Source organism: Hirundo rustica, chromosome 1, assembly GCF_015227805.2.
Source record: "Hirundo rustica isolate bHirRus1 chromosome 1, bHirRus1.pri.v3, whole genome shotgun sequence".
Lineage (NCBI taxonomy): Eukaryota > Metazoa > Chordata > Aves > Passeriformes > Hirundinidae > Hirundo > Hirundo rustica.
In genome coordinates this window covers 3,670,462-3,696,371 of record NC_053450.1, presented here as the reverse complement: position 1 = coordinate 3,696,371, position 25,910 = coordinate 3,670,462, and the positions used below count along the sequence as shown (strand labels likewise).

At 39.9% G+C, this 25,910-nt stretch overlaps 1 protein-coding gene across 1 annotated transcript in view; it reads right to left on the bottom strand.

The window, feature by feature from the left end:
- The window catches only part of TRAPPC9 (trafficking protein particle complex subunit 9), a 319,212-nt gene that overhangs the window by 271,604 nt on the left and 21,698 nt on the right, over nucleotides 1–25,910 (bottom strand). Inside the window, exons 8-10 of the mRNA XM_058422961.1 lie at nucleotides 21,260–21,476; nucleotides 18,987–19,130; nucleotides 2,449–2,575 (exon numbers count right to left, since the gene is read on the bottom strand). Of these exons, the coding sequence (XP_058278944.1) occupies nucleotides 2,449–2,575; nucleotides 18,987–19,130; nucleotides 21,260–21,476 (488 nt within the window). The remainder of the gene's footprint in view (nucleotides 1–2,448; nucleotides 2,576–18,986; nucleotides 19,131–21,259; nucleotides 21,477–25,910) is intronic.

Sequence of the window (25,910 nt, the reverse complement as noted above, 5' to 3'; positions counted from 1 at the left end):
CTGATTGATTTTTTTTTTTTTTTTTAGAAATTAGAATGTAACTTAAAGCACAAATGTGAATTATACTTATTTGATGAAACAAATACTGAATTTGATAAAGAGGAATTTTATTTTATATACAGAGGAAAGTGCTTTGGCTCCTTCATGGTTATTATGTAAATACTGGTGGGTAACCTGCTTCATCTGAGTGCATGACAATGGAAGGAATGTTCCTCAACCCCATTATCAGAGAGCTGTACCCTCACAGGTCAGACAGAAGAGGGCAGATTTTTTAATTCCTTTGCATGAAAAACTTCAGTCATGTCCCCTGCCCTGACACCACTGAATGGAAATGAGTGACAATTAAGAATTACTAAATAATTTCACTAGCTACTCAGAGGATCAAAATCCTGTATTTAGAAAATGTTAATTAAAAACAACCTTGCTTAGATGGGAATTCGTTTTTTTTTTTTTCTTAAAGAAATCCCACTATACTAAGTAAACAGAGGGAAGAGAAAAAATGGCACTGATTAAATTTGAAGTAGCAAGGAAAGTATGAAAGGACAACTAAAAGCAGCAGTGGTGAAAAGATAGAAGATTTTCAGCCTTTAAGTTTATCAGTAAGACAATTACCTTTAACACGGGTAAATTATAAAAATGGGAATAGTGCATTTTTTATCTGAGAAAATATCACATGATGATTTGGTAATGAACATGAGCAACAGAATATAAAGATTTTGCCTTGCCAAATCTCTTCTACTGCTTTTAAAGTACTGGGGAGAAAACGTAACACTGTGTTCCTGTTTCACTGTGGCATTTCCATGTCTGACAGTATTTTGATTAAGAAATCTGCATACAAAATAAGCACCCCACGTTACACGGATTAAAACTCGTAGACCATGAAATGCCAACAGTAAACAGAAGTCATCCCCACCAGTAAATGTGTTTCTAGAGGGCTCTAACATGGATTTAATCGTAAGCTGAGGTTATTCAACATTGATCAAAATGACATTTCCACACATTTATAATTGATGTCACAAAAATTAGCATGATTTAGCTCAGAGAGCTCTGCAGTCCAGCAGCACAGCTGGTTCCAAATGGGCTGGGCAGCTCTGCAACACCAGATCTGCTGAGCAAATGAAACCAGAGGCTTTATATCTAAATTCAACTAATATTTTATAGGAGTAATAATTTTTATTACTATGGCTTTTATAGAAATTTTAAAAGACAAGAAGGAGGAGGAGAGGAACAGCAATTCTTCAGTGTTAAAGTTGATGCTGGGTTCCTTGCCCCATGGCAAAACAGGAAGAGCTACTCCCAACATTTCAAGCACAGCCAGGTCAAGACGAGTTGATAATGTAAGTGGACATGTTTGTCCCCTGCTCTCAGCTTACAAAATACTTTAAGTGACACAAAGTCTTTCTCACTGAAGTCTTGGGAATCTCTTGCCAGAGTTCTGACTGCCCTCTTCCTCCAGTCTCTTCTCCCAGGTAACAAGCGACAGCGTAAGAGGAAATGGCCTCAAATTGCATCAGGGTAGGTTTAAATTCAATATTGAAGAATTTTCTTCCTGGAAAAGGTTGTTAAGTATTGGAAAGGTCTGTCCAGGGAGGTGGTGGAGTCACCATCCCTGAAAGTGTTCAAAAAATGTGTGGATGTGGCATCTGAGGACATGGTTTAATGGTGGACACAGTGGTGGTGCTGGGTTGGTGGTTGGACTTGATCACCTTAAAGGTCTTCTCTTTAACTATTCCATGGTTCTATGATTCTACGACTAAATGCATGACTCCCATGAAAAACGATTCAATCAGCATTTGCCCCATTTTCTTCACTATTCAGCACACTGTTTCTAAATAGGAATTATCTTTCCTCCATAAAGAAAATATTTTCTTTCAGTCTTCTATTATTGATACCCAGTGGCTGCTTTCTCTCTCCCTGACTCTCTCTAATGTTTCATTCCAGGTTTTAAACCTGAACAAGTTATTACTCATTGGCCTGACTGCATGATGTGCCTGAACGGAACTGAGATTTAGAACAGGCCAGTGAAGATGCCAGCTTGAAAATGCAGCATCTGGAAAGGGAGAGTTACAAAAAGCACCACTTCCAGCTGACTTCCAAGCTCTGTGGATGGAGACCTCACCCAACTCATGGACCTTCAATACTGAAATAAAGTATTCAACTAAAATCTCAGCTGCAGCAAAATACCTTCCTTGAATTGAGTAAGAAAACTGTTGAAGGACAGTTCTTCAAGAAACAAAACTTCTCCCTTTCTGAAATTAAAGGCCACAAAGTATTTTCTGGTCAAAGGCTCTATTTTTGCTCAAGAGCTTCTCAAAACAATTTGACATTCTGACATTTTTCCATGTTCCTGTGATCCACATGCCTAAAGTGAGATGACTGCATCCTTTCAGTATCCTTTAAAATTTGACAGGTACTGTGAAAAAGTTGAAGATTGTGTTTTGGGCTTACTTCACAATAGGCAATTTGGTGAAGGGAACAGGAGGTAGCTTCAAACCATCTGGAAGAGTGATGACTTCCATTGTCCCAGGGCATTTTGCCGTGTAGCTTTCCAAGCTCTGCGTGACATCTTTCTTTTCTAGAAAATAAAATAAAAAAAAACATTTTCAGACTCACATTTAATGGAGACTATAGCCTTTTTTTTGTACAAAATAACTCAAATGGCATGCCAACCAATTTCTGCATTCAGCATTTGGAGTTATGTTCAATCTCAACAGATGATCAAATATAATTAAATGACCTAAAGCAAAAGATCTTTCTAGATTTCTCAGAATTTTTCAAGTGCCAGTCTAGACCCACTTTTTATTAGGTTTTTTAATTGTCAAAATACAATTTTTTACAATTCCATCTATTAAATCTGTATAACCAAACAAAACAATCATCCTCACACATATTAAGGTTATTAATTATAGCATTGTATGGGAACAAGGACTGCTCTGAAACATTAAATAATATCAAAGGCAAACAAATTACTTTTGATGTTAACTCATGTGAAAACTATCTAATCCTCAAAATGATTGTACTGTGTTATGCTACTAAATCATAACAGCTGGCAAGAAAGATTTTCTTTGGTTTTGCCAAAAAATACAAGAACCTTCAAATAAATATATATTATTTGAGTTATCTTCAAGAATGTACAGTGATTGTATATTAGTTTTATCCTGTAATTATTTTCAACACTATATAAAATAGTGTCTCCTGAAAAAAAAAAAAAAAAAGTCTATTTGGAAATATAAAGCTTCAACGCAAAATTGAATTTTATCTTTATGGTGCCTTCCAACCCAAACCTTTCTGTGATTCTATGATTCTTCTATGAAATGGAAGTCTGCAAACAGAGAAAAGCCTGGGAGTGTTTGTTTAGAGGGGAGAATGAAGCAGGTGAAAAGACCTACATTGTTTTGAAGTGAACACCCATAGAGTGTTGGAAGGAACCTTAAAGTCTAAACCCCTCCTGCCATGGGCAGAGACACCTTCCACTAGACCAGGCTGTTCCATGTACATGCTACCAATAAGAATAATTATTCAATACCAAAACTGTATCTAGAAAATAGTAAAAACATCAAAATGTTCAAATGATAAAACTGAATATGAAAGGGGAAGGTGATAACAAGTAGTTATCAGTAGCAGCACTACCAAAAGAACCTGCTTAGACAGGTGTACTGGGTTACGCAGCAAGGTTCTGGTAGCAAGGAGTGGCCTTTGGGAGAAGGCACCAGGGTATCTCCATGACAGAGCCCATTCCAGACAACACCAAAACAAAGCTGCTGCTGCCCAAAGCTGGGCCAGTCAGTTACGTTGGTGGCACCTCTGTGAGAAGATATTTAAGAAAGGGTAAAAAACGCTGCATAGCATCTGTGAGAGGGAGGAGTGAGAAAAATGTGGAAGAAACATACCCTGTAAACCTTGCCAAAAATATCAAAACTTGCCCAAAACTCCATCTTGGGCCTTGAAAAGCGCAAATATCCAGCAATGCTTGAGCTGCCCACATCAATCCAGCTTAGTTTGTGAATTCTTCAGCCAAGAGTACACACTTCTTCAAAGCAAATAAACACTGATTGTAATCCCCTTCACTATGGAATTAATGCCACATAACTGACAAATTGCTCTGCTCGTGTCTGTGTTTCACTGAACAGTCTCTTGAGCCATTCCCCACATTTTAATTGCCTGCAGGAAATGTTCCCAAAACTACATTAATTAGACAACTATATAAACTCAGAGCAGCACAACACAGTCAGGAGTTGTACTGGTTCAAGGCTGAGTGTTACCATCAAAATTTCAAGTTATTTGCCCTATTATGAGCGAGGGCACATAATGCAAACAGAATCCACCGATATGGAAATCTTCACAGCTACCAGGAATGATGAAGGTAATACTACAGCATGTGCTTAATTGTGCTTGAAACCAAAGGTCTGTCATTCCAGAGCACTGGCTTTCACTCCCTAGTGTGAAACACTGTCAGTTATTGTTCTCAAGGAAAGCAGGCTGCCATTTGCAAGAAGAATTTGTTTACAGCTTTTTGAGTCACGTGGTTATTTCACGGTAGCAGGTCCCCCCGCTTTCTGTGAGAAAAAAGCCAAACCAAACCGTTTTTCTATGTTGATGTGGTGTGAAACACAGCTTTAAACATGCTGCCAGGCCAGCAGCTCAGTTCCTTTCTCTCAGCACATCTCAGCCAAGATGCTGAAGGAATCCACATCAGCTGGACATGATAGGAAGTATTCACAATGCAAAAGAGCTGCCTCATCCTGCCCAAGAGCCACTTCTGAAAGCAAACACTGGAACCTTCTCCCTCCAGGAGCTCCCTGACCTCTGTGGCCTAACGGTTGCCAAAAATCTGCTACAGCAATTGCAGCTCTGAATTCTCACAGCTTCTGGCTGCCTGACATTGTGTTCTGACAGAACCTCCTAGGAGGAGCCACTGAACTCCTCAACATCCTTCCTGACCCACATTTAGATGATTTCTGTGATTGTTATTACCAGCACTTATCTTTTTGAAAAGAAGAGACAAAAACCAGCTGCTCTTGGAGGTCTTCACCCACCTGGTGCCTCCAAGCTTGTACAGGTCGGCAGGAAGGCAATCACCACTTGATCCTGTGACCTGTGAATTCACCTCAACAGCTTTAAAAGCCTGTCCTGCAGCTGGGAGCACCACTGGATACTCTTGTGTAGGTATAAGAGACTCATTTATTGAGTGAGGAGTGACAGCTTATTTTCTCATCTGGATAAACTATGTTCACTTTTTTTTTTTTCCCCTCGGTTTCACTCCAGGCTCACTGAAACACCAGGATCACAGAATGGCTGCAACCAAATAAAGCCGAGCACAGCCACTGTCAGCACTGGCACACAAGCACATTCTGCCCAGGTTATTCATTATAACCCCACAGTAGTTTTGCCATTTCATACCAAATTGGATTTGACTGCTTCTGACAACCAAAAATTTTGCAAGGACACCCATACTCTTGGAATTTCATTGCTTAACTACTTCACCTCAACATAACATGTACTGGTTTTGCGTCCAAGCTGCTTCAAACCTTCCTCCAATATGAGAACACAAAAATCTGAGAGCTTCAGATGCACAGTCAGAAACCATTAGTGATTGAAAGCTACTAAATGCGAAAAAGACCAGACTTTCTGCTCGTTTCACAGTCATGTGAAGCAGTATTTCACAATAATGGAGCCATTGAAAAATCAGACCAGGACAGGACAGAAGGTCAGTTATAGACTAACATTTTTAAGCACTTCAGTAACTGTGATTTAATAGTCTAACACAAACAGCAGTTCATGTCTTGGCAGATAACACAGAAAATGAGAACACAATTGCCGTAACTGTGCTCTTTAATATTTGAAGCCATTTAGAATAGCTGTAACTGGGTTCAGTCACTACCCATTGAACACTAAGACAAAGAATAAAAACACAACGTTTGTTCTTTGGCAACAACTGATTGATGTAGTGTTGATCAGTCCCCTGTAGAACAACCTAGAGCCAGGTGGAATAAAGAAAGGGAACATTTCCTGTCTGACCCACCAATCACACTGAACAACATCATTTTCTTATGGAGCTCATTAAAGTATTGAAAACTAATAGCTCAACACCTTCTGACTCCAATTTTACCTCAGTGATAGGCCCAGAATCAACATTTTAACAAAAACCCTCACTGCCCAGGGTGCTTTGTTCTGGCTGAGCTTCTTCCTTCTCCCTTGAAAACATCAAATAATGGTAACAAAGGAGAAGTCTGAGGAGAGCTCCTGCAGGAGTCCTGACCCAGCTCTCTCAGGACAGACTCAAACATCACCTTAATGAGTTAGCAGTAATATATAACAAGACAGAAAAGTCAGTCTGATGACAGAAAAAAAGACAAGAGAAAAAGCAGGTTTTGCACCTATAAACACAGATATGGGTTTCCAGGTCCTAAAGGGAGCATACAAGGAAGATGGAGAAAGACTTTTTACAAGAGCATGTAGTGACAGGACAAGGGGAAATGGATTCAGACTGACAGAGGGCAGGTTTACGTTAGATATTAGAAAAAAACCCTATTTTCTGAGGCTGGTGAGGCTCTGGCACAGGTTGCCCAGAGAAGCTGTGGCTGCTCCATCCCTGCAAGTGTTCAAGGCCAGGTTGGATGGGACTTAGAACAACCTGGGATAGTGGAAGGTGTCCCTGCCCACAGCAGAGATGGTAACTTTAAGTTTGCTTCCAACTCAGACTATTCTGTGATTCTGCGATACTGCCTTCACACACCCACACAAAATGAGAATGCTTGGTGAGCCCTAGAGAAGAGAAGGTCCGTGTCTGCTTCCAGGGGAATCTTCAGTCTCACTCTGCCATGAAGATGCAGTGTACTCCTTAAACGAAAGAATTTCAAAAAGGCCACAAAATATATTAAGACCCTCACAAAAGCTGCAGTAGAAATTGATTATCCACAGACAGAAACCACTACACAGCTTTTATTTTCCAGTTAATCACAGATTGCAGGGGATGTGCAAGGCTCCTCAGCCTTTCAGGCAGTGCCTGAGCTCTAGTTTGGACAGGGAGCACCACATTTGTGTGTTCAGGGCATCCTCCTTCCCTAAGAACAGCCAGGGCACAGGGGTGAGCAAAGCACCTCAGCAAGACCTGCAGGATCCATCCACTCCTGCATGGCCAGGGCTGGGAACTCAGCAGAACAGAGCAGCTTCTCTCACCTGCAGGCAGCACCTCCTGCTTTTCCACCCCGTTAACTCTGACAGGGATTGGGTGATGGCACCTCCTATAGTTTTATAACAAACAGCACCACTAATATTTTTCTGAAAAATACATGGAGCAAGTAAACAGAACTTCAAACTGCTCAGAAATCTCAAACTTGAACAAGCTGCTTTGAAAGCAACACAGGAACCCTGGGTGTTCATCCCACCACTGTCTACTGCAATAAACGTGTGTGTTCCCCACAGACTCCAAAGCTGTTCTTATGGAGAAAGGCACGGGCAGTCAGCAGAGAGTATGAATCTCTTGTCTTTAAGAAATCAAGCAACATAAATCTCTAAATAAGCATAGCAGAGACTAATAAAATTCACTGTTTGACACAGAAAAGAGCAGAAACTAGGAGAAAATAATTAATCTATGCTACCAGAGAGTTAGATCTGCTTTCATGAACAGAGCATCATGAACGATATCAGAGACTGACTCCATCCATACAAAGGATTCAGTTATTTGCTGTGTAATAGCTCATCTTTGAAAAATAAGTTCTCAATTTACTACTAACTTTGCAGGAAGGGAGAAGAAAATAATATTTTAGACACAAATAAAAATAGCTAGCTGTCTTACAGAAGCAAAATGTTTTCCACTTCTAAAAAGACTGTCACAAAGACAAAGAATGGGAAGAGACTGAATACATCACAGTCTTCCATTACAAGGTTTTTAATAATTGTATAAAATGTGTACACATGAAGTCCCAGCCAGTTTGAACATAAAAATTTCTAGTTTAAACCTCATTTAAAAAATCGACATAGCTGAAGACAGAGTTCATAAAGACATCATTAAAATTTCAGCATCTGGTTCTCCACTGGATCTCAGAACTTCAGTCATCTGCATACTTTCAGTACTAAAAAAATATATTTTGTACACACAAAATCAGGATTTAAACCACTGAAATCAATACTTCTTTCTTTTTTTTTTTTTTTTTTTTTTTTATGTTAAGGAATACTAGGAGTCCTACACTTTACAAAAAGTGGCATAAATTAGTAATAGATAACTTCTGTAACAATAAATGAAGTTCAGGACTGCTGTAAAGCTGCTTCTGGGCAAGGAAGGTTTTGTAAATATTCACAGATAAAACGGCACAACTGTTAAACACATCTGATTCTGGATTTTGAGTGGAACAAGCAGAGACAGAGGATAACACACCGATTTCTGCACATTTTTCCCAATATACTGTTACATAATGTCACAGGAATTTGGCCAGAAAGATTTATCAGGATTCAAAATATCAATGCTTCCACTAGTGATCTAACCTTGCTTCAGAAAAGCATGGTTTAATTGTTGAAAAAACTGGGAAATTGTCGGAAAACTTAAAATGAAAACATATCAGCTGTCTCTCCTAAGGTACAGCTGAGTTTTCCCATCCTCCTGTAAAAACATCTCTCCAGTATCACTCCTGTCCTACCCATCTTTCCTTGGCACATCCAATCGCACTCCACGGACATCATATGGGGAGTTCACTAAGGTACATGGATGACCCATTTTTAAACATGGATATCTCTTTTTTTCCAAATAAAATGTCAATTTCAACAGCAGCCTTGACTCCTGTGGTGGTGTGAGAATTGTTTTATTAAGTTATTACGTTATTTTTGTAAGATTTTTAAGTTATTTTATAATGGTTTAGTTCACTGTATACCCATGTGTTCTGCATTGGTTTTCCCTTCTGCATCGGTTGTTTGGTCTATTGTAAAACCCGACGTTTTCTGTCATTCATCCCTTCCCTGCACCTGTCGCTGTCAATCCCCCCCCCTCCTCGTGGTCGCCTGCCTGCCACTCAGAGACCCTTCCCTGGCTTCTAGAATCCTCCAGGAGGGGTGCCGAGTGATAGGCTGGGGCCCGGGAGACCCCCTCCCCTCATTTTGTGGTTGGTCCCCAGTTCCATGGTTCACACCCCCGGTTAACCCCCCCGATTCCTGTGACTGGCTGACCGGTTGTCGCCACCCCTGTTTCCACCCACCCTTAAAACCTGCCGCACGCCTGCCCCCGGGGTCTCTTCTGGGCGGTGGGTCAGAGAGTGCTGAGCCCCGTGCTGCCTCTCCCCTTGAATAAAATCCTGTTTAACTGAGCCCAGAGGAGTCCGCCTTTTGATTAGCTGCCGCGGGTTGCATTTGCCATCTGCTGACCGTCGCTGAGAGGGGATCCAAGACCCCACAGGGAGGAGGTGGCTCGCCTGGCTCGCCACCCCGACCTCACACGTTGCCGTGGTGCACGAGACTGAGCTAGCCCGTGGCCGCGCTCATCAGCGCGAGGAACAGCACCGCTAGCACCGCGACAGACTCCAGTGCTTTAATTTGATTTTAGGGTGCGAGAGCAGTGTTGAGTCTGTTAAATGTCATATAAAATATATTTGAATTTTAGTAATATAGCACCTCCTAAAATAGCTTCCTTTGGTACAAAAAAATTAGCACTTAATAATACAGCACAAATTCTTCATGTCTTCAACTTGCCAATTTAAGCACATCTTTCTCAAACTATTTTTTTTTTCCTAGAAGAAAAACCTAGCAATGTGCCTCCACTTGCACACCTGTATTTCTCCCTCAATTAATTGAATAAAATGACACTTCCTCAGGATGAGAGGTACCTACATGAAGATGGCAATTTTGGGGTAAAGCTCAAAGATTTAATTTTATTCATGAGTGACCTTAAAAAAATTAATAGAATTTTTTTGTCATAAAAAAGCACTATTTTACTGTAACAACTGATCTGCTGATCACAGCCTAAGAATCTGCCTGTGGCATTGGCTGGAGTTTTTGTCTGTACCCCACTGACACACAACTCTAAGCAAAGGTAAATCATGTTTGAGACTTTCAGGCTGGTCTGTAATGCTAAATATTGGATTCACAGTACACTGTTTTTGTCATATAACATATGACTTTAAAAAAATCATTGTGTTTCATATTAGTGCTATACAAATGAATTTAAATATTTTATTCCTGTTTCTAGTTTACTCAATTTCATTCATTTATTCCACTTCAAAAAAAAAAAAAAAAAATCAAAGTCCAAAAGACATGTAATTCAGGAAAATAAATTATACCCGCTTGATAATACATCTTGATCAGTTATTTAATAAGTTGGATTATTAAATATTCCAGGGAGACATTCTAAGGGGGGGGGGGGGGAGAGGGTGTTAAAAATAGCACGAAGAAGTGTAGCAGGAACACAGCAGTGCTAAAATTTGTTAGCACAGAACTGATGAAAACACAGAAGTAGATCAAATGCAGAAGTGTCCTAGGTTACAATGTAAAATGTGCCCAAAGTATGTATTCTATCACCATCTACATGAAATGTTGAAACTAAGTTGTGCACCACTGTTTCCCTTGCCCCCTCCCTCCAGACTATCTTCTGTTAATGGCCCATCAATGCCTTCCGGCATGACTCATAGATAACTCCCTCCAGGAGCTGTCTCTGTTTAATGGACAATCAAGGACCCATTACAAAACTGATAAAATTATATCAGTCCATTGTGAGATGCTCCGCCCAGGGGGAGGAGCCAAGCATTCCCACCTGGATATAATCTGGCATCTGGGACAGCACAGGCAGCCTTACCCACTGGATTCCCAGAGGACAAGAGCTACCAGACCTTTCTGCAGGAGCACTGCTTCAACAAGACCACTTCATCTGGACTGCTACCACCACAGTTTCAGGTTGTATTCTGACTCTGTCAGTGATCTTTTGTACCATTGCATGTGTTTTATTTTATTTTACTTTTTTTTCTTCCTCTCCTATTAAATTGTTTTTTCTGACTTGGAGTCTCTCGCTGGTTTTGCCTTCAAGCCAGCACAAGAAGTCACAGTACCATGATAAATAAACTTAAGTCTTAAGGCTTCTAAGGAGCCTCCTCCTTCCTATACAATCTCCCAATCTCCCCATCAGAAAGCATTTCCATTCAAGCTTTTTTAAAATATTCATTCTTAAACCACATTGTGCTACTGCTATACATCAAACACACAAGGTGACAAGTCTGTTTAATTACATTTTTATACATATATATGTAAATACACTTATTTATATATAAGTACACAGGCAAGATATGGCCCTAAGCTGAAGCAGTGAAATATTTCAAAGTAATGGCTAAGAACCACCCAGGCTGCTATAAATATTCCCTGGTAATTATACTGTAGATTTCCATCTTCATCCTGAAATCAGTTAATTTGAATATTGTAAGACCAACCAAAGTAGCTTCCTTTTGAAAGGTTTATTGGTTGGGCAATACCAACTTGCAGGTACTTTGTCAGCTAAAATAGAACACAATGCATTAAAACCAGTTCATCAGTGTCAGTTGAGCAAACCTCACTCCAGCTCTGAAGTTTACATCAAGTTTTAATTTGCAGTAAATTCCCTGTTCATTCTGATTAAAGCATCATTCTTTTTAGCCCTGCAAGAAGTAACATTTACCTTTCTAAAAATGAATTTACACTCTACAGATGATCTAGAAGAAATGCCGCCCTAATTTAAATGCTATTTGAAGTATTTTAAGCAAAGCAGCACAAAAGAGAAGCTACAGAGCAAAGCTGTTGGTGCCTTCATTACACAGCTTTGGGGGATTATCTGTGACAGCATCAGCAGACTCTCAAAGAGCAGGATTCCAACACAGGATCTCTTCTTCTCCACTCTCAAGTAACATTATCACAATCAAGTCTATTCTACAAATTCTTCTAAATAACCTTGGCTTGGCAACAAATTGTGATACTGTCACTTTTGCCAGTTTCCAAACAGATTACATCTGTTTTGAGAAGTGCTGCTTTGGGGTGGGGTAGAGTTAATTTTCTTCACAGCAGCTGGGCTGGGGCTGTGTTTTGGGATTTGTGCTGAAAACGGTGTTGATAATACAGGGATGATTTGGTTATTGCCAAGCACATGACTGGGAATCTCTATCCTCAACAGCCTAAACTCATTCACTTTTTTTTTCTCTCTTCTAATCATTAATGAAACAATGTACCAATAGATGTTGTTTTCAGTTTGGGGTTTAAATTCAGGAATACTGCATCAACTAAATCGCTCTCATTTAAATGCTCCATCATGCCTTGAAAATAAATCATGCTTCAAAGATGTTCCAACCTCTTCCTATTAAATCACAATTATCCACACACCTATTATTATTTACCAGAGCTTCTTATAATGCACCCAGTACTGAGGTCAAATTTGCTGAACTCCAGAGGGGCTCAAAGGATGGAATTTGGTTTACCTCACTTCAAGAGAAGCATCCACAACGAGGGTCACTTAGTCAGTACTGAGACAGCCATAGATGTGTAAGGGGAGTGATGAATCTTGTAAAAAGAATCCCTGGTGTGGCCAGGGTCTCTAGGAAAACTATGACATAGATATATCAGCTGGAAGAACTTCCATCCCTCTTGAAGTCTTAAAAATACAGCAATGCACTTGCCATTTGTAATTTTAAAGTGAGGATAAAAACACTTTAAGAAATTAACTGCAACTGTAGTTGAGCTGTTTAAAATTAAAAAATTTTAATGCCTTATCTGATACCTTAAATTTATTGCTGTTCATTTTATAGTTCAGATCACTCTCTACCATAAACCACTTCTAATTACATTTCTAAATAATTTCACAGATTTATTCTCTGTAGAGGAAGGACCAGCTTTGGAATCTTCTTTCCTGAACAGAAAACCTTGATCCAAATCTTGTGATACAGCTCAATCTTCCCTGAGTGTCTCTTTCAATTATATTTCTGGCAGGCTTCCTGCTTCTGTGTGAAGTTATTATTTTTCATGAGTTGAGCAAGTTACACCTCAGAATCTTTTCTGGGCTTATGTCTTTATTTTCAATGTTTATAATCTTGTTTCCTCTAACCTAAATATGAAAAACAGGAGGGGGAAAAAAAGAAAAAAGAAGACCAGCATTACGAGAATAGGCAGGAGAAATGGCAAACAGAGGGGAGAAACGGTGAACAACCAGCTCAAACTGAAACGAGCTGAAACTCTCAACAACTCTGGCTACAGCTCTGAAAACATGGGGAAATCAGAAAGTCACAGCAAAACTTGAACAAGAGAACAGGAGGCAGTGAGGTGAACAGAGTCACAAGCTGCTCCAGCAGTCCCTCAAAAAAAGATTACATTTTAAATCATTCCATGCCCAAAAGTTATTTATAGGCTCACAGGTTCTTATTCCCTGCTCCAGTGAAATCCATTTAGCCCAGCCTCTGTGGGGAGGTAAAACCCACCAAGTGCCTGTGCAGCTTCACTTCATTTTCCCAGGTTTTAATAGAAATTCAGGACAATATTACAATTTTAAGTAAAGATCCTCAGAAACTGAGTCTGGTCCTTACTGCTGCTTGGCAGGAGGGCTACAAGGGTTAAAGTCATTTCCACATTCACTCGTGGTCGAGCTGTCAATTTTCAGGAGCCCAGTTTAATATTCTCCCTTATTTTCCATACTTCCACATAGCAATTTGAAATTTAAATTACACCAAGGGAATGCATATGCAATCTGTTCTATAAATAAAAATGTCTAAAATACTGCATAATTTCCTCTTTCAAACTGCAAGATCGAAAGACATATTTTAAGAGTTGTAAGACACCATGTCTGACATCATCAAATTACGCTCAGTCCAAGCGTAACCATAATTTCTGAAGACAAACAAGGTTTGGGGTTTTTCTTAGATCAAGCTCATCAATTCTTTGCAAAGGACACAACCTCACCCTGCCAGCTGACATCTCACCCAACACCAGAGTACAGCAGGCATGAAAGGAAAAGGTTCTGAAAACGCTCTCAGATGAATGGTGTGAAGTCCCTCAGCTACCAAGAAGTCCAAGCTGTCAAGGCATCAAGATGGCCTGCCCAGCCAACACTGACAAGTCCATCCCAGCTCATCTACAGGATGAGGGGAAGAAACAGAATTCAGCAGAAATTTTGGCAGAAATTCTTCATTAGTTACAATGATCTCAGTACAAGCTGAGAATAAACATCATTCAGTACTATCCAATGATTTAAGAAACAACCACACACACCAGGATATTCTGGGAAGTTCTCTCCATCACCTACTGTCAGCTTCTGAAAAAAGACACCCAAACCCCTGGTCAACAGATGAAAAATTACTTCTGCATGTCTGATGCAGAATCATCATAGAGTCAGTAGTTTAATTCATTAAGTACATGACAGAGCAGTGGAGAGCTCAGATGTGAAGGCTGTCACCTCACCAGAAGACTGCAAAGAACTCAAGTGCAGGCAACAATAACCACAGCACAGGAAGATCTTGGCAGTGCTACACTGAGAAGCACTGAAAAGTGCACATTATTTCCCAAACAACAAAATAGGCAAACTTTGAGAATCTTTGAGGAATTACCCTGTGGTGGTGCAGAACTGTTTTATTAGGTTTTTATAAGAAGTTTATGTTATGGTTCATTTCACTGTATCCCCAATGTTGTAACCCTTTTTGTGTTGTCTGTATAACAAGGTGTTTTGTGTCAGTCCTCCCACCCCCCTCTCTGGGGCAGCTTGTCTATCACTTTGAGGAACCCTCCCTGGTTTCGAAATCTCAGGGAGAGGGCTTCAGGTGATGGGCCCCCTGGAGGGAATTCCTTTAGCTTTGGATTTTAGTGGTCCAAGGCTTGGGGGTGGGCACACCTTGTTACCCCCTGAATTCTCTGATTTGTTATTTTGTGGTGTTCTCCCTGGAACCCCTCCCCAGCATATAGGGGGTAGGAGAGGAAGAAACTCTCTCAGCATCTTGCTCTCTCAGCGTCTCAGCCTCGGAGCTCTCAGCTCAGAGCTCTGAGCCCCCCTGCTCCTCAACTCTGGAGCTAATAAACATCTTTTAACATGCTAAGCTGAGAGCCAGCCTTTTCTCTTCTGCTGCTGTTGCTGTCACAACACTTTTGGGGTCCAGCTGCTAAGCCGAGAAGCCGAAACGAACCGGGACCATTCTGTGGCTGTGTTGACTCGAGCTAGCCAGAGGTCATCTCCCGCCCGGTGCGGGACGGAACCAGACACATTAGCCCACCAAAAAAAAAGAAAAAAAAAGGAATTGAATACTCCTGGTTTCATCCCATGCTATGCATGGTGGGTGAGAAAAGGTCACCTCAGCACACCATGACCCTTGCCACAAGAAGCAAACAGCAGGAATCCTAAAGTGCTGGAAACCAGCTGAATGTCTGAAAGAACATGAGCTTGCAGGGGTGAAGGACTGTTCTGATCTGTTCAAGCTGAAGATAGACAAGTTTTGCTTTGATCCACAAATGCAGGAAGGAATTGTTTCTAAACATACCCAGAAAGAAGATTAAAACACGAACAAGGTTAAATGTTGGGATCCAAAGTGATAACTTCATTTTTTCATAGAAGAGGAAAGGAGAAAATAGGAAAGTAGGAGAATGCCAAGAATGATGGCCACGAGAAGCACAGGAAAGGGGTCACCTGGGGTCACCAGAGCACCTTTCCAGGGCTCCAGCTCTGGCCATGGGGAGATCTCGGTGGGTGCCAGGGGGCTGTCCCTGGGGTCCTTCCCAGAGCTGCCCAGCCAGGGAGCAGAGCCACAGCAGACTTGTAGGAGCAACCAGGACAGCAAGGAAAGCAAAGACTCCAACACTCTGCAGACCTCACAGATTTCAGGCAGGTTGGGCACTTGCTTAGAGAGGGTTTTGTGAGGGGCAGCCTCATGTCTACCTCACAGCACATCGCTGGTGAACTTCATCTCAGTACCCAGGCCAAGTTGGCCTGCTGGACCCAGGGTTTATTGCTCCCTTCCCCAATGTATGAACTACAGGCTTTTTCAATGATCTTCAGACAGGGTGCCTCATTCTCTAAAAAAAAGCAGTTCAAAGCTTTCACATTCAAACCTCAAATCTTCCAAGAGGCAATGGAGAAACATTCCCAACTTTGAACTCACTCACCACAGGACTGCCTGGTCACATTTCCTGAGAAGCTGCTTCCAAATAGTTCTGTGTTTAGAGAGGCCCTAACAGATGAGCCAACTCAGAATTGCTTGCACCCAATGCAAGTCACAGCCCTTTTAAGAAGTACGAATCTTATCAGTGAAGAGCCACAGTAAAATAATGGTGTTTTTTTCCCAAATATCTGACATTACTCAATTCAAATTCACTGAGTTATACACACAGTTTTATGTGTTTCAAAAAGCAGTATGGAAAAGATAGGTTCAATTCCAAGCAACTTTGCAACTTCACATTTTAATTCTTATTTAAAGAAAGTGATTCTTAAGGGCTTGTTACCATTAAAACACAATAGCTTGAGATTAGAGGTTTTACACAGAATTTAGTACCTCATTTTGCTTTGCAGAAGACTGTATTTTACATATTTATGTAACTTAATAGTTTAATTTTAAGTCAAACTTTCCGCTTTGATGTTGTTAAAATAGTGACTGACATCTCCCATTTACTTGATGATACTCTTTATTTAGATTTGCCAGGCTGCATGGTTGGAGATTCAAGTAAATTCAAGTAAACAAAGACAAGTTGTATTTTAAAACGCGACATTCAATTGGAACATTAAATTTAGTTTTAAACACAAACCAGTTTTGACTATGCATTTGTGTTCCATTAATAGAAGCAAGAGTTTCCAATTAATAGATCTAGATTTCATAGGAACAAATAAATCTCATCAGCTGAATATCTACTTGGAGAATAAATCTTTATTTTCTGTTTTCTGAAGTCCCAGTATCCCAACTCCAAGTGAACTAGTAAATGAACAGAACTATATTAAAAAGCTAGAAAATGCTCTTTGTCTAGAGGCAGCTAATCCTGAGAGAAAAAGGGTTAGAAGGTCAAGTTCCAGAGCCAAATGTTTAGCTGGTAACTTCCTCTCAGCTACAGAGCTTTCACTTCTATTTATTCTAATTTTAAAAATTATCTGCAAAGTACCCAAACTTTAAATACAAGAATAGGATTTAGGAGATAATCAGTAACAAGCCTTAAAAATATGAAGTTTATTTAGGAAAGAACTCATTCAGTGAAAACTGACCTTTCTAAAAAAGTGAATTTTCTTCCACCCTTAGAAACTGGTGACTTTCGGTGCAGCATAGAGAAATGTAAAATCTAAAATCTGAGCACTCCAATACCACTGTGTTATTTCTGTTTTCTAACTAAACCTTCAACTGGTAACAAACCTGGACATTTCAGTCCTGTGACTATCAGAGAAGAACAATAATGACACCTCTTTACCAATTTATAAGGGAAAAGTTCACAGTAAGTAAAACACTAACCTCATCCTCTGCCTTCAATTGTCTTGTTTTTGTCCTTTCCTACAATTCAAGATTAAAGGAGGTTTGTTGGTTTATTTTATTCTAATATTCCAATATTTTTAGAACTATATAAATTTAAAGTAATTTTCTATGCTAAATGGACCTTGCACAACTCAGGCTGGACTTGATGATCTATCTTGGAGACCTTTAGCAACCTTAATGATTCTATGGTCACACAATATCAATCTCAGAAGAGTTACCAAAAAAATTACAGGCCAGAAATACATTTCTGGCACTGTCATGCACATTTTCACTCCTTTGGAACACCACTCAATGTGTCTGAGCAAGAGCTTATCAATAAGAGACATCAAACTCAATAGCAAGTTCTATTTTGGATGTATTCAGGAGAGAAGGAAAAAAATATTCAACTGTGTTTCAACCACATGGGAGAATATTTAGTTTGATTTTTTCAAAGACACTGAACATCACAGTTATCCTAGGCCTTATGAAACTGGAAGCTTTACTCAGATACACAATGTCTGAAGGCAAAGAATACACAAATTTCTTGTCTTTAAGAGCTCAAACCTTTTTAGAATTAGGGATTAACAATATCACATGTGGAAATGCAGAGTTGGAAAGTTTAAAACACTATCTTCAGCACAACTTTTCATCCATATATCAACAAAGCTTCACTGTAAGCCCTGGAAAATCCAAGGACCTTTTGACAGCAAGTAAGATCTACAGGCAGAAAGCAAATTTATTCCGGTTTATCAGCTCCTCTCCTTCCTCCAGCACTGATTTGAGCCACTAAACAGAGAGAATAAAACAGGCAAATACCTAAATTTTGCCAACAAAGTTTTTTGCTGCAGGAGTCACTAAGGGGAGACATTTGGCCATAACTGAAGAATAAATATTAAAAAAAAACCAAAACCCACCAAATTATCTTTTTTCACTTTCACCCTCTTTATTGTAAAAAAAGGAGTAACTGGAAAAACTGCATTTTTTACCTAACTTACCAAGAAGCAAAACCAAATTTTAAAATCTTTCAGCACTCATTAAGATCATTGGTATCATTACGCTGGGTGATAAACAAATCACTATAGAATAGTTTTTCTAAGAAATATAATACAAATAACAGTTGCCCCTTTTGCTTTTTCCAGGTGATTCTGTAAATGTTACATGGTCCCACCCCACAGAAGGGTCCTCACACACACCATTCCCATTGCTGAAAATCCTCCACAGACACGTTCATTGCACTGCCAACCTTTGACAAATTAAATCCTTTACAAAACAAGAAAGAAACTGCAGAAATGTAGAGGAATTTAAGGCCACTGTCCCAGTTACACACTGTTTAACTCAGGTCTATCACATTCAGCTTTTAAAAGTTAGAACACAGAATGGTTTGGGCTGGAAAAGACCTTAAAGATCATCTAATTTCAACTCTCTACTGACTAACTACCATCAGCAACCCACTCAGGCATACACAGAACTCCCCAACTTCCACGCTCTCCATTCCTTCCCAAATCAATTGTATTTCAAAACTGAGTCACATTATTTGACTGTGGCTCACAAGAAAGTGCAAATATCTGCTTCTTTAAAAAGTCCTACCTTGGTCAGAAAGGAAATCCAGCATGGTCTGGAGCAGGAAGGACAGATGTCTGACACACAGGGCGGGGTTGCCCATCCTCCTGGAAGCATAGACAAGTTCATGGAGCAAACGCATCTGCACTGCAGCCCATCCCCTGTGAGTTCCTGGAAAAAAATGCAGGTATTTAATGGATTTTAAAGTTGGAAGTCATCACAAACACATGGATTTTGGTTTTCTTCATATGCTAAGCAGTAATTTTATGGCACTCATACCAATCACCCAGTGGTTGCTACAAAATCCAAATCTTGTACTCAACACAAAAAATAGGATTGTTGCATTTGCTGGAATATCTAAACATGAAATCAAGTTTTGTTTTATATGCCTGTCTATCGACTAATAAATGTTCAATTAAAATTCTGAAGACAAAATTAACACTTTCCAAAAACCAAAATTATATACAAACCCTTCAACGTTTTGGTGGGTTTTTTTTAAATTCTATTTTTTTAATTCTCTAGACGATGCACATAAGATTTCACACAGAAATTGAAATCATAGAATCACAGAATGGTTTGGATTGGAAAGAACCTTAAATAGGAAATAAACCTATTTCCAACTTCCTGCCTGCCATAAGCCCTAGACCCTAGGTGGTTTAAAGCCCCATCCAAACTGGCCTTGGACATATCCAGGATTGGGACAGCTACAGCTTCTTTGGGCAACCTGTGCCAGGGCCTCACCACTCTCATAGTAAAGAATTTCTTCCTAATATCCAGTTTAAACCTACTCTTTCAGTTTGAAGCCATTCTCTCTTGTCTTGCCACTCCATGCCCTTGTAAAAAAAACAAAACAAACCACAACCCCTTGTAATTCTTAACTCTCTTTAAAGATCAAGCAAGAGATTCTTTCTCTAAATGCTTTCCCAGCCAATAAAAGCAATAAAACTTTAGAACACAAGGCACATATCCTGATTTTCAGTCTTTAAGTTTCAGACTATGAATTACTTCATATTTGCAGCGTATCTGTGGAAAGAATAAATATATCATCATAATATAACCTTGCTTTCGAACCATAATATGCAGCACTCTTGATGAAGCTTAACCTGCTTTTAGCAGTAAGCAACAGCAATAATTTTTAAATAACAGATATTTCAAGATGTGCAATACTTCATAAACTTCAACAGCCTTCCTTGTAATATCACCCATCAGCATTTGGCAAACTGTTTTAGGAATATTTACTGCAACCAAACCTTGAGAGTTTATATTTTGAGAGTCTCATTATTTTTCATGTGTGAAATGTCATTTCTATCTTAGAGTTTGCAGTGATCTTTCCATATGTCTCTGAAAGAGCCATTTCAGGGATAAAAAATGAGACAACGCACTTCAGTGCACCATGAAGGTAAGGTAAAAAATGAAAGATAAACACCCATCACGTCCTTTTTTTGCCTTTTTAATTACAATTTCTTGTAGAACTTCTACAGCTTCTTCTCCCAACACAGTCCCATCCCCAAGCTACAGCATATTTTTCCCACCATATTCCCTCTTCCTAGTTTCTGAGCATCTTTCTGGGCAGTCCACTTGGTATTTTCTACCTCCTCTCACATATAACTTGACTGTGAAATCACAACAGTTTCAAAAAACCTCAGCACTAACCATCCACAAAAACAGCTCAGCCCATCACTTCATGCTTCTCTCCTGCACCTACAACATTTAGGGAACGGTCTCCAAAACTGCTGCTGTATAAAACAACGCAAGGTTTTGGAAAGGTTTACTCAAAAGGAGCTGCCAAGCAGCATTTTAGCTGTCTCTGATCTCATTTGTGGGAAGATGTGACAAATTTGACCCTATTAATTACAGGTATCTTCGTGTGTCTATATACAAAAATATGTAAAAAGATTTTTTATCTTCCCTTATAAGATCAAACAGCAAAAGAAATACAATTTCTGATGGAACAGCTGAAGGCACTTTAACTGATAAAACAATCCAGAATAATATATGATCTTTTTATGTACTGAGAAGCATATTGACAAAACAAAGACATTTTTGAAAAACATAAGAAACTAAGTTTTGGTAAATAACACATAATTACTTCCTGCAAACAGGGAACCGCAGCAGCAAATTCAGAAATTTGAAATTATTGGAACAACACTAAGAAAAAGTGAAGGTACAGTGTTAAACAACTGCTTTAGCTGCGGCGATTAGTTTCAGATTAGAAAAAAATTGAGGTCCAGTACGAAATCTCTCAAGGGTATTGTTACAGAAAGCCAGCTGAGTACCCAGTTGTGGGAATCCCCACTGACCTTTGCTGAAGTCCTGAGGGTCCAGGGACAAGCTGTAGCCAGGCAGAGTCTCCAGCAGCAGTTTGTAGCAGGCCCTCCAGCCAGGCTCGGGGATGCTGGGGGCCGCGCACTGCATGGCCGCAATACGCTTGAAAAACGCCGATTTGCGGTGGAAACCGATGCGCTCGTACAGCTCCGACAGGATGCTGTAACGCTGGATCTTCTCCTCTTCTGAGAGCTGCAGTTTGAAGAGCAAAGAGGAAAGGACTGTTTTTTATCAAAGATTTCAAGTGCTGAGTTTTAAAAAACAAACAGGAGGGAAAAACACAGTAGCAGACACTGGCGCTGCAGAAGGCCAGGGATTTGCACGCAGCCGGGCATGACAGCTTCTGCAGCCAGGAAAGCTCAAGCTTGGTTCAACTGTTAACAAAAACTGCAAAGATGAAGCTCTGCAATTTCAACTTTATTTGTCAGTGGTACTTACAAGTAAACAGGCTGTCAGTAGCAGCTAAACAGCTCCACATTGTATGGAAGAAACTTAACATGATATTCATGTGAATAAAAGGAATGCAAAAATATACCCTTCCAAGATTTATTGATTCACTAAGATTTTCATCCCTTGAAGATTAAATCTAATCTTGAAATCTCAGGCTATGAAAGCAAGAAACTGCTGTCTCGATTTTTATGTCTCTAATCTTGTAAACCACAAATTTTTCATTCCATGAAGCCGTACTGTGATTTATACGCTGTGAGACTGAATCACAGAATCATAAAATGGTTTGGATTGGATAGAAAGACACAGACACAGATTTCTCCACTGAGTCAGGTATTGGAACAGCCTGCCCAGGGACACGGTGGTGGAGTCACCATCCCTGAAGGGCTTTAAAAGATGTGTAGATGTGCCACTTGGGGACATGGTTTAGCGTTAAGCTTGGCAGTGCTGAGTTAATAGTTGGTCTTGAGGTCTATTCTAATCTAAACAATTCCATGATACATTTGCACACTGCCAAGTGAGGTAGAATTTAGTTAAAGTCCTGTTAGACTTAAAACCAACTTGATAAGGAACTACCACCATGTGCTTCTTTAGCTTATCAGTATATTGGCCTAAGCCCCAGGTAGCTTAATTCTTTTTGCCTCTGGCCTGAATGGTAATCTTGCTTTGGAGTCAGCCAGCCACGAAGAAAGTGCCACAGAAACGCTGGATAATTCCTACTGTGTCCCAGGAACCAGCAGCGCAGACCAATGCTGACACCTAGCGCACAGGACCTGGCACAACCAAAAGCAATAAAGCGTACTTTAAATTACTGTTAAGCTGCCAAAACGTTTTGCAAAGGTGTTTCAAGTGACAAACTTCACCCAGAAATAGCCCTAAAGGACAGAAGCAGCAACTCGTTCTTCAAAACTGGAAGTATCAATCAGTGTGTTTAACTTCAGACCCTTAAAGGCTTGGACAGTCAAGGGAAGCTGCTCACCATGCTGGTTAGTTTTTGCAGAAAGGATTAGATCTTGTAAGCAGAGCTTCAAAACGTCTTTTAGCCACTTGAAACCTGATATAATTACAAAGAGTAGTCTGTTTTCAAAAGTCACTTCTAATTTTGGACATAGGGATATGAGACACGTCAAAGAGGAGTTATCAGAGGGCACCACGACCTCATCTGACAGTTCAAATCTTTGTAATTCAGGATATGAAGAAACACACAGAGTAGCAAAGCATCTTGGAAAGTTTCAGACAATTTTTGAAGCTGAAGCTGCTATTTTTTTCAGAACCGACAACAGAAGAAAGTGCCCAACACAAAAGTACCGCCCATCCCTCAGAAAGAACAAGCCCTGTACCAAGAGATGTGAAAAAGTAATTGCACCAGGGTGAAAACTTCCAGAAACCAGTGCAGCTGGACGAAACAGAAAACACAGAAAAATTTTGGAGAAGTCAGAGTTCTCAAAATCAATCACTTAGAAAGAACACAAGGTGTCACACTGAAGTTACCTATTTATACCAGTTTTAACAGGTTAGAAAAATAAAAAATAAGGCAGCAGAGTTGAAAAGGGCACAAGCACACGATCAGGAAATAAAGCAAAACAAGCTTTAAGAAAACCTATCAAAGGCTATTCCTTAAATACAAATACTGACGATGTTCACTAAATTCTTTAAGATGATAAAAGGCAGGGTCATACTATTTAGGTAAGACAGGAGCACTCGCTAATAATTGGAACAGCTATGAGAGAGGCAGTAGATTCACAGAAAGTTTTATTTTCATTATATCTAATTTTTTACCACTGTTATATAACTTGTTGCTTAATTGTTGTCCCCGAAGTTACTCGAGTATTTTCTTCAGCTGCAGGAAACTGCATCATCACCACAAAGACAGCAAAATTGCATTTTCCTGAGCACAGTTATGTGTTACCGTTCAGGAATTTAAAAGAAGAAAAAATGAGAAAAAACCCACACAGATACTCCAAGTAATTAATTCTTGGAAGACTGCAGCAGGTCATCCTGCAGCATCTACAAACATCTTTCATGACCTCACAAATTTATGAAAGTTTGATGCCTGTAAAGTGGCTGCAAAAAAGCCACCACCTGAAGCACAGCATCATTTCCACCTGGTTAATTTTTATTTAACTGCTCTACCAGACAAAGCTACAACTGCCATTGGAAAGGCTGTAGGTCACTATCCAGGTAATAGAGCCAGTTTTTTCCTCAGGCTTGTTTAAAGTCAGGCTTTCAAATAATGTAGCTTTTTATTTGGTTTTTAATTATTCCTTACTACATTAAAATTTTATAAGCTCGCTTTCTCGGTAATTATATTTTACAATTTATTCTTCATAACTGGATGCAAAGTTATTACCCTGCAGCTCATCAGAAAATACCAATTACATGATATTACTAGACTGAGTATGAAAGTGGATTTATGGATAGGAACCAGTTTTTCTGTTTATAAGTCTTACACTTTAACCTGCGAGGTGTTTTTTCTGCTGCAGAATATTGGTTGTGCTGATGTTCTATTCCCCTGCAAAGGAAAAGCACTGTCCTGCAGTTATTCCCTTAGCTATCATAAGATGACACCTCCTCTGAGTTACTCTTATATTCAAATAAGAACAAATACAACTCCTCTTTGTTTCCATGCTTTATACAGTAAATTTTAAAAAGCTGTAAATACAATTCTTAACCATACCTCTCTATGGAAAATGCATTTCTCAGCTCTGGGGAAATCCTTGAAAAGATTATCCTACTGTTATTTCACATGGTAACGCCAAGCTGCTCCCCAGCCAGGCAGAGATCCCAGTCTGTACTGGTTGCAGGTTCACTGGCAGCTTAAATCAGTGTGCTTTTCATGTTGCCAAGCTTTGTGTTTGTGTATTATTAGGAAATACGTATCAACTATTGAAGGGGCAAGTACTTTGCCATTCCCTGGGTGTTGGGGGTTAGGATTTTTCCTTTTGTTTCTTTCTCTCATGGAATTTTGTCCCATCTGTTGGTAAGAGACAATATAGACCAGTACTTAAGAGTGACAAAAGAAATGGCCAAGGCAGGGAAGGGTGAAGATGGTTTACCTCTCCTACCTGGGGGTCTTCTCTTTGGGAAGGGCAAAGATACCAAGAGATTTTGGCCAGGGAGTCAGGGGCTGGGCTCGGCTCCTCTCACTCTCAGCACTGGAGGAGAGACAGGCTGCGGCCACTGTGGGAAAAATTCGCCACCACTGCGGGGTTCTGCCTCCTGCTGTCTCATCCTACCGTGAGGGGAGCTTTGCTCCTTAGATCAGCTGTTGAACTGGGACCTTATCAACACCTGGTGTGACTGGAAAGGAGTCTCACCATCTCCTCAGGTGCCCCAGGAGAAGCCAGGATCGTGACCCTCTCCCCGTTCCCGGAGAGCGCGCGTTCCTGGCTGCATGCGGCAGCTGCTGAGGAGGAGCCCGGCCTTGGTACACACACGCGTAAGGAACTATCACTCCTTTTCCCATGTCTTCACCTGAAAACCCCGGATTTTCAGAGTTATAATAATTTGGAGGAAAGGGGGTCACATTTTCTCTTCCCAGAGAGGTTCTTGCCTTCCTTGTCAGACACCTGTCCTTCAAACCAAGATGCTGGGTCTTATTATTTTCCTCTGATATAAAGTGAAAGTTGCAATACCAGTGGTGTCAGGGAGAACAGGGTATTCTCATAATGGCAGTAATTGCTTCCAGAAGAAACAACAACAATATTGGAGTTTGCAGGCAACAAGAATAAGAGCACCAGAACAAGAGGATGGGTGAACAACAAAGGGTGCAGAACTGCCAGCAAAAAAACGGGTTACAGAATTAAAGAAAAGGCCTTTAGCACTAAAGGATTATGGCAATTAAGGCACTCTGTAACAAGACTGATGATTTTTATGACAGCTTATCAATTAATTATTGTCTCATTTATGTTTTGTTCGAAAATTGATTCCACAGAAAGGATTCTTTGCAAGTGAAAGAAACTATTCTACCTCCCTCAGAAATTTGCTGTCCCTGTCTGGGCCTAATAAGGTCAACGGTGTGGATTTAAACTGCTCATCTTACCAAGATGTAATAAGCAAAAACCAAAAGCCAGTTGTAGTGGTGTGAGAGTGGTTTTATTAAGTTATTAAGTTATTTTTATAAGATTTTTAAGTTATTTTTGTAATGATTTAGTCCACTGTACCCCCCTGTGTTTTGTA